We start from the raw sequence: 9,757 nt of genomic DNA, 5'->3' as shown, positions 1-9,757 counted from the left end.
GACGTCAAGAGCATGAAGACGACAAGACCGAGAAGACATGATGACTAGAAAGATGTCTGGACCAAGAAGACATCAGGACCAAGAAGACGTCAAGACTAGGAAGATGTCCAGACCAGAGCAGGTCAGGACTCCGTAGGTCTCTGTCCTTCCTGTCAGAACAGCTGATCTTGGACGCCATGCCGGCTGGACCAGGCTCCGCCTCGATGGTTCAGAAGGACCGGCTCCTCTGATTCATGAGACAAACACTAAAAGACGGTTTGCAGCAGGCGGCGAAGACGAAAGACACGATGAAGAAAGAACGAGTTTGAAATGCTGTTTTAAAATAAATCAGTGACTGAAAGACTTTAAAGGAGCCGCCTGGATCAGATGATTTAGAGACGGACTGTAAAGAATCATCTCTGTTTGCGGTTGATCGGGACGGGGGGACAGAAGACGGCGGACGCTTCGCTGAACTCCTGCATCAGTTACAAACAAACAACATGGATTTAATTACGAGGATTTTTCCTCTTTGAATTCTGGTCAATCGTGAGTTTTTCCGGCCAGAAACGTTTGAATCCAAGCTGTTGTTTTTTGGCCGAGGACTCAGCGGGACGGAGCCCAGAATTCTCTCTGGACACACGTCAAGACACGACGGACGAAGCGGCGAGAAAACCTTTAATTTTTCATCTGATTCCAGCAGCGCGTCCTCGAAGGGCCGCGAGACCTCGACGTCCACGACGAGCCAATAGCGGCGCGGGGCAGCGGAGGCGCTCCGTTTCCCCGCCAGCGCTCCCCGTTCTCAAGACCAGAAAACCATTACATTCAGCTGACGTGGCGTTGCTGAGAAATGGGACTTAAAAAATACTGACAGGCGTTCCAATCCCACATTAGGTGGTGCAATATCACGCTCGGCTAATTCGGCCGCTCCGTCCCGCCGTGGGAGACGAGATGAAACAATTATTCTGGCCTTGCCAGGAGGCTGCGGTCTGCAGCTCTGTTTGTGCCTCGGGCCAAATGTTCCTCATCCAGTGTGTTTACAGCAGAATGAAGAGGAGAGACGGCGATAACCGGAGCACACCTGGACTCCAGGAGGGAGACGAGAAAGACGGGCAGCTTCAGATTCCACTGCGCTGCCTCCAGAACGGCAGCGTGTGGCGGCGGAGGCGGCGAGCGGCCGGACAAGAAGCGGCCGATGCAGGATGCGGTGCAGGACCGCCTCCTCAGGCCTGGTTTCATCATCTGAACGCAGAACCGGAACCGACGGACAACCACAATTTCAGACTTCACAGAAGGAGCTGGAGCGGCGGCGTCCGGGTCTGGAGTCTCCCAGGGAGACAACACACTCGCCACTTATCTCCCCCAGCACACTCCCGCCGTTTCATTTGTGAAAATACAGGAAAACAAAATGCAACACCTTAAAGAAATTCAATCATCCTCCTTTGAAAGTCCTCCGTTTTCCTGGCCTCAGATGTTCCCTGAAGGCAGCGTCGCCTCCTGTGGTCGTCTTCAGAAGCTGCGTGTTAATAACATTCCCAGCAGATGCTTTTGTTTTACGGCTCCTCCACCCCCCCTGCCGCTCCACCCCCCCTCCACCACCGCTCAACCCCTCCACCCCCCCTCCACCACCACCGCTCAACCCTCCACCCCCCCACCACCACCATCACCACTCAGGAGAGTTATCTGGACCGGCCAGGCAGAGCAACCAAAGGTTCGCTTAAATTACCTCCGGTAATTAGCCCAGCATGCAGGATGGAAGGGCGCGCACACACACACACACACGCACACACACACGCACACGCACACGCACACACACACACGCACACGCACACGCACACACACACACACACACACACACACGTTGGGGCATTCCCACGTTGGACTCTTGGTTCCTGTTTGCTCAGAAAACATTTCGCCGCCTGTGAAGACAGACTCTCCATATTGCAGCTTGTTTACACTGAAGGCTGCAGAAAATAAAGACAAATAAGTTCAGGAGACTTTTACTTTACTTAAAATTAAATTTTGTTTGGAATCTGGAAGAAGTTAAATGAGAGCAGGCTGGAGATGTGAGAAGACGACCCCCCCCACCCCCCCACCACAGAGCCTGCAGCACACTTGAGCCCTGCAGACCAGAGGGAAAAGCACCAACGCGTATCCAAGCGTCGTCACTCAGACCACTTCCTGTGGGGGTCTGGCAGACGCTCACAGGCGTTTGGCACCGAGAACGATATAATCTAGAACGAGGTCCAGAAGCCATCAGACGGCTGGTTGGTTTCATGTGATCAGGTCCGAGGTGCAGGTTGTGTAAAGACGCTCCAGAGACGGTCCAGCACGGAGCAGCAGACTGCAGGACTCAAGCAGGGTCAGCGTCCAAGCAGAGAGACACGACCAAGAAGCAGGAATAATGTAGAGAAAGCTCTGTAACCACAACGGACTGAAAGATCCAGAATCCTGAAGGAGTCTGACAACAACAGGTCTGAGGTCCGGTGGGAATTCAGCTTCCAGACTGACAAACAGCTGCAGCTTCACAAGAGACCAGCAGGGGCAGAAGAGACCAGCAGGGACAGAAAAGACCAGCAGGGGCAGAAGAGACCAGCAGGGGCAGAAGAGACCAGCAGAGGCAGAAGAGACCAGCAGGGGCAGAAGAGACCAGCAGGGACAGAAAAGACCAGCAGGGGCAGAAGAGACCAGCAGGGACAGAAGAGACCAGCAGGGGCAGAAGAGACCAGCAGGGACAGAAGAGACCAGCAGGGACAGAAGAGATCGGCAGGGACAGAAGAGACCGGCAGGGGCAGAAGAGACCGGCAGGGACAGAAGAGACCAGCAGGGACAGAAAAGACCAGCAGGGGCAGAAGAGACCAGCAGGGACAGAAGAGACCAGCAGGGGCAGAAGAGACCAGCAGGGACAGAAGAGACCAGCAGGGACAGAAGAGATCAGCAGGGACAGAAGAGACCGGCAGGGGCAGAAGAGACCGGCAGGGACAGAAGAGACCAGCAGGGACAGAAGAGACCAGCAGGGACAGAAGAGACCAGCAGGGGCAGAAGAGGCAGCAGCAGCCGACAGCAACTCCAGCTCTAACAGGACAGAATGAGAAGAACCACGGCTGGAAGGAACAGCTGGAACAGGGCTGGAGGGTCACAGTGGACGTGGTTCCAGTGGCTCCCATGGGAGCAACTCAGAGCAGTGACAGCGACTACAGTAGATTCCAGGATCAATAAGATCCACTGGAGCAGTTCTCAGGATCAATAAGATCGACTGCAGTAGATCCCATGATCAATATTATCCACTGCAGCAGATCTCAAGACCCATAAGATCCACCTCAGTAGATCCCAGGACCAATGAGATTCACCGCTGTACATCCCAGGATTAATAAAACCTGCCACAGTAGATCCCATGGTCAACAAGATCCACTGCAGCATATCCTGTGATCAATTAGATTGACTGCAGTAGATCCCTGGACCAGTAAGACAAACTACAGGAGATCACAGGATCAATAAGATCCACCACAGTAGATCCCAGGACCAATAAGATCCACCACAGTAGATCCCATTATCAATAAGATCCACACAGTGGATCCAATGATCAATACGATCCACCACAGTAGATCAAAGGATAGATGGGATCCACCACAGTAGATTCCAGGGCCAATATGACACACCACAGTAGATCCCAGGATCAACATGACCAATAATATCCGCTGCAGATCACATGAACAATAAGATCCACCACAGTAGATCCCATGATCAATAAGATCCACACAGTGGATCCAATGATCAATAAGATCCACCACAGTAGATCCAAGGGCCAATATGGTCCACCACAGTAGATCCCAGGACCAATAATATCCACAGCAGCAGATCACATGAACAATAAGACCCACCACAGTAGATCCCATGATCAATAAGATCCACACAGTGGATCCAATGAGCAATAAGATCCACCACAGTAGATCCCAAGACCAATGAGATTCACTGCAGTAGATCCCAGGACCAATACGATCCACTGCAGCAGATCCTGGCTGGTTATTTTTCCCAGAAACCCTTTGCCTCGTGCCCGTTCAGGTGTGTCTCGTCCCTGTGAGCCTCCAGCTGCACAGAAATGTCATTTCTCTTGTTTTTCTTGTTTTTCAGCCGGATTCTGTTTGTTTGGTCCAGGAGAAAATTATTCATGCGCCGTGAGTCACCGGCGGATCTGCAGGTGACACCAGAGAGAGGCTGCAGCGAAAACACTTCAGCGCGATGACAGACAAACCACCTCCCTCCAGATGGGCAGGAGGAATTAATTGGGTTATTTGTCCACAAAAATGACAAGAAAATGTCTTTTTATGACGGAGAACGTTTGAAAGAAAACACGACGGGATGTTTTTTTTTTTAAAGATTAGTATTTCTCGAGCACATAGAGTGAATTGATAATTACGGGGGAGCACTGCTACTTTCCTCTCGCCTGTAAAGTTTCTGAACACGGAGTTAAAAGTAATGAAAGTTGAAGGGAGGCGTGAAAATCAATCCCAGAATGCACCTTAAGTGCAGGTGATAATGCTGCGGCGTGCCAGATATGACAGGAAGGCTGGTTCCTCGCTCGGTTCCCGCCTCGCGTGTTCAGCATCGCTGGTATCTGTGAATGAAGGCGGCGTCACGCAGGCAATCGCCCGCCTGTGAATAGATCTCCGGACTTCCCATCCAGCCTATAAACCACAGTAATGATGTGCGGCCGGCCGGGCGCCGCCATCGCTCGCCTTAATGCTCCACTGTAGCCTCCTGATAAAAAACTGCAGGGAAACAAGAGGAGGAAGGAGCTGCGAGCCGCTCCATCCGAGCAGGAGCCAGATAGCATAGAGGAAACCCGGCGACTGGCGAGAGGAGAGGAGAGGCGCTCAGCCCAGATCTAAATTGGATCTCTGCTCTCAGGCTGCTCCTCCTGGGGGGTGGAGGAGGGGGGGGGGGGGGGGATACAAGAGCAATCTGTATCTTTAATTTTTACACCAACATGTGGACACACACACACACACACACACACACAGAGGAAAACAAGAAAACAGGGAAGGAAAAGTAATACAAAACAAGCATAAAGTGAAAATAAGGAAAGAGAAAAAGAAAGCAGAAGAAAAGGAATGAAACTGAACGGAGAGAAAAATCAAAGCGGAGGAAGAGGAGTGAGGAAGAATGGAAGAAAGAGATAAAAATGAGCAGAGTGGACATGAAGAAGAGAAGGAGGCATCAGGAGAGCGAAACGAGAGAGGAGGAGGAAAAGTGAGGCTGGGAGAGGAGAAAAGATAAAACGAGAGGAGAAAAACCAGAGGAGAAAATAAAAAGAGAGAAAAACAGAAAGAGAGAAGAGAAAGAAGAGATGAAACTCGAAAAAAACAAAGGAAGAAAGAAAGATGAAAAACGAAACAAGATAAGATGAGGATGAAATAAAAGGAGGAGAAAGAAGAAGAGAGAAGAAAAACTTCACAGAGGAAAGTAAAAAGTAGGACGATGAGGGAAAAGTCCACAGAGAGCAAATCGGAAGGATTGTAAAAAGAAAGGTGGAGAAGTGTCTGAAGATCTGCTGCTCTTTTAGAAAACAGTTTCCCTCCTCCTGCTTCAACACTCCACCACAGAAACAGGGTCAAAGGTCATGTGACAGAACCTGCTCTGTGCCTGGTCTGATCGTTCCGACCAGAGAACCTCGAATCCGAGCAGATTCTGCAGGATGAGACCTCACAGACTGCTGGAATTCCAGCATCTTCAGACTCTTGACGTGGAAACGAGTTTGTTTCCTGCAGCAGCTTCTGTAAACGTCAGCCTGCAGCCAATCAGCACCGCGCACCAGGAAATACGTCCAATATCTGAATATTCACATTTAAAACATGGCAATAAATGAGCTCCTGGTCGAGGACAGGGTTTATCGAGTCAAGTACAACATTAATACTCTGTTCTGCTTTTATTTGAATCTGTGCACCACCTTGTGGCACAAACTGGTACTGCGAGGCAAACAGGAGGAGGCTGATTTACCAGCTGACACTCTGCGTCTTCAAGAGTTCCTGCGACATTAAAAACGGCTTCAGTTTCCACTGATGAATGATTTAAAAGGTTCCAACCGGTTCGATCACTAGAAGAAACTCGTCAGCTTCAGTCTCTCTGAGGAAAGTTTGATTGACTGGAGCGATTCCTTTCAGCAGAGAGTGACAGAAATGTTTCACCACAAATGAACAGCTGCTACAGTTATTAAAACACTCTGAATATTCCAAAGGATTCAGCTTAAACAAGTTAAAAAAAAAGAAGTGTGTTTCTGTTTTTCTGGTTTGACTTTTTCAATCGGCTGAACTTTGACCTCCGACAGAGCCGGGATGACAGTGACTAAACTCTCAAACTGCAGATTTCCTCCACGTTGAGAGAAGGACGGCGGACTGAAGCGGGCTCCTGCAGCAGACGCTCCGCAGCCAGCCTGTTGTCTGAGATGAATCACGGCTTCATTACCGTCCCCCGGCGCTCCTCATTTTCACGCCGGCGAGCATTTCCGCAGCGAGTAGGCGGCGATTAGTTTACTGTTTTTCTCCATGTTGAACCAAGCTCTTCTTCCTCCTTCGACCGGCGAGTCGTTAACTCTGGGTTCACGGCGTTCGTCGCCGTTTCCCCGCCGAGCCTCAGTAACCAGACCAAACGGGGAAAATGTGCCGTCTTTCATCGGTGCTGACATCGGTACTCCGTCGGTCCTGTACTGACCCTCATCAGGGAGCAGCAGACCGGCTCCCCTCTGGAGAGCTCCGGCTCTGGATCAATGAAAACTCGTCAAACCAGCACAGACCAATCAGAACCCCCAGACTGGAAACACACCGTGCGAAGCAGCGCTTTTCAACATGTGGGGCGTGACTCCTGCAGCGGGACGCCACAGCGCTGGACAGCTGGAGCAACAGTGGAAACTACTGAGTAAAATATGAGTTTTGACTTCTGGGGGGACAGAAGAAGATTTTCTAAACCGGAAATGTCAACAGAACTCAAAACACCACCAACCCAGAATGTCTGTGACGCTGACTCCTCCCCAAGACTGACTCCTCCACGAGGCACAATAGCTGTTCACTGGCTATATACTGGCTGTGGAGCACAGTACCAGTGTCAGGACCGGGACCAGAACCAGGACTGGGACAAGGACCAGGACCACAGTTCCCAGAAAGTTGCATTTCGTCCACAACGTGGTGTGACCAGGGCCTCAGGACGACGCCTCCTGGACAGATTGTTCTCCTTGTTCTAGAGCGCTCTCTACACTGCATCATCACATTCACCCATTCGCACACACACATTCACACACTCCAGCAGAGGCGGCTGCCATGCAAGGCGCTCAATGTGTGCGTCCAGTCATATTCAACTTATTTTATTTACTTTGTATATTTAACTTTAGAAGTACTCTGCTTTTCATTCAGTGCAGTGGAACTTTTAGCAGAAACCCCTTGAAAGAATGATTAGAGACCCCCAGAGGGTACAGTACCCCCTCTGAAACCCCCTCACAGACCCCCCGGGGGTACTCTGAGGCCTCCAGGCGTCGAGGGGATTACTTTGAGCGTCCATCCCTCCAGAGCAACAGACGGAGCTTCACTCGTCCTCCGAGCCCGCCTCCCCCCGCCCCGCCCCCTCTAAGCAAAGGTCACGCTCACCTTGACGTTCCCGCCGATCAGGTCCGGCGGCTCCTCGTCCGTCTCCAAGGCCACGTTGATGGTGGCGAACGGCCGACTCGCCATCTGCTGCATCTCTCTCAGGAGTTGCTGGGAAAGAGAAGAAGAGTGAAGGTCAGCGACGGCGAAGACCGATCCTCCAGGTTCTGCTCCAGGTGGCGATCCACCGGGGAGGGCGGAGTCAAACACGGCCAGAACTTTTTTACAGATTTCAAGCTTCTTGCAGACTACAGCGGATGTGATGAACAAATCGTGCTCTCCGCTCTCAATGTTCTCAGCAGACATTTACGGAAAACCATCCACCTCCGTGTTCGGCTGGATTTTCGCGAGGCAGACGTCTTCCTGGAAGCGGCTCTGCTTTCAAAGTTTACTTCTCCGTTTGTTGCAAGGCGCGAGCTTTTCTCTGCTACTGCTGCTATAAATAAGACATGAGAAGGCAGAGACGCCGAGCCAGAACTGTAAATGTGAGAGCTGGAAAAGCAAAACGCAGGAGCAGAACCGAGTCCCGCTCCGTCTTCCCTTCAGACGGAGGCCGGATCGGGAGGCGGAGAAAAGCAGGAAGCTCTCTGCACTGGATCAGAATCACCGAGACACAGAAAACCCGCTTCAGCTGGAGGAAGAACATGCAGACTCCTCACTGCAGGGGCCAGCAGGAAGTTAGATTCTCACTGAGGAACCCACAGTGTGTATGAACACAGACAGACTTCAGCTTGACGAAGAAACATCAAGAACCTCTCAGGAATATTGTGAATCTTGAGTCGTGTTGAGCGTCTCCTGCTACGGAGGTCACCGGTTTGATCCCCGTCCTGTCCGCGTCTTACCGTGGATAAAGCTGACTCACGTGGACGGGTGGAGCTGACGGTTCATATCATCACCTCCACTCACTGTCTCACTTTATTTTGCTACTGATGAGCTTCATAAAGTATTCACTGGCATTAGAGAGTTTTCACTATTAAAATTAACAGATAATGAATAAAAGCAACGGAGGATAAAGAAGCAGCTGCAGCGCTGGACGTCCGTCACACTCCACCTGCTCCACCCGCTCCATAATATAAATCCTGAGGAGCAAAGAGCTGATGAACGAGAAGAGTCCCCCCACAGCGCAAACCGTCACATGACAGGAGGAACCGAGACGGAGCCTCAAACTCTACTGGAGGAACACACACACACACACACACACACACACACACACACACACACACACACCCACACCCTTCAGGCTTGATTTATAATGTAGACCTTGGCCAAGGGGGGGCGGGGGGTGATGATGAAGGGAGGAGGTGGAGGAGTGAGGGGGAGGGAGGGGGGTGGAGGCCAGAGGGCGGAGGGGGAGGAGCTCCTGCGGTGTCGCCTGTCAAAGTGCGAACCGAGAAACAAGCAGTGTGAAGTGAGAGACGTGAAGAAGCTGAAAGAAAAACACCTGCAATCAGTGAGAGCAGCGAGAAAACAGAGTGAGACGAGGGGGGGTGTGGGGGTGTGGGGGGGTCGAAACTCTGTTTTTGACACAAACAACATGAACATGAACAACATGCTGCTCGTTACTGGAAGAGAAGCAGGAGCGTTATTCTGACTGTTGACATGACAACTGGACCCAGTCCCGGACCCAGTCCTGGACCCAGTCCCGGACCCAGTCCCGGACCCAGTCCCGGACCCAGTCCTGGACCCAGTCCCGGACCCAGTCCCGGACCCAGTCCCGGACCCAGTCCCGGACCCAGTCCCGGACCCAGTCTTGCTCAGAGTCCCGTCCTGAACTGTTACTGTCAGACTCAGGTTGAATCGTGGATGATTAACTTCACTGTCGTTTCTCAAGAGAATCGAAACGAGTCCAGAACGAAGCCGTCATGTGATTTAAACTTCATTAGAGGCTGTGAGAAAACCGCAGCGAGAAAATTCCAAAATAAAAGCATCGAGTTCGTCTGAATTCACACTGAAGAGCTTTAATGTCAGGAATCTGTTCCAGAAAGAAATCAAAAAGAAGGGAAAGGAACAGGAGCGGCTGGAGCCACGCTCTCCGCCGGAGTCGCCGCTCCTGAGAGCAGCTCTTTAACATTTAGAGAGTCGGGTTAAAAGCTGAGGAAATGAGGAAGATAAAGCACTTCTGTAAAATCAATATATGAGCATTAGACTGC

At 51.3% G+C, this 9,757-nt stretch overlaps 1 protein-coding gene across 1 annotated transcript in view; it reads right to left on the bottom strand.

Annotated features, from left to right (window-relative positions):
• Positions 1-9,757, bottom strand: part of atrn (attractin) — a 76,974-nt gene that overhangs the window by 10,418 nt on the left and 56,799 nt on the right. The window contains exon 22 of the mRNA XM_030116390.1: positions 7,611-7,718. Coding sequence (XP_029972250.1) covers positions 7,611-7,718 — 108 coding nt within the window. The remainder of the gene's footprint in view (positions 1-7,610; positions 7,719-9,757) is intronic.

The sequence above is a fragment of the Salarias fasciatus genome, chromosome 19, assembly GCF_902148845.1.
Source record: "Salarias fasciatus chromosome 19, fSalaFa1.1, whole genome shotgun sequence".
In the NCBI taxonomy this organism is placed as follows: domain Eukaryota; kingdom Metazoa; phylum Chordata; class Actinopteri; order Blenniiformes; family Blenniidae; genus Salarias; species Salarias fasciatus.
Note: the sequence above shows the minus strand (reverse complement) of the source record. Positions and strands in the feature narration are given on the sequence as shown.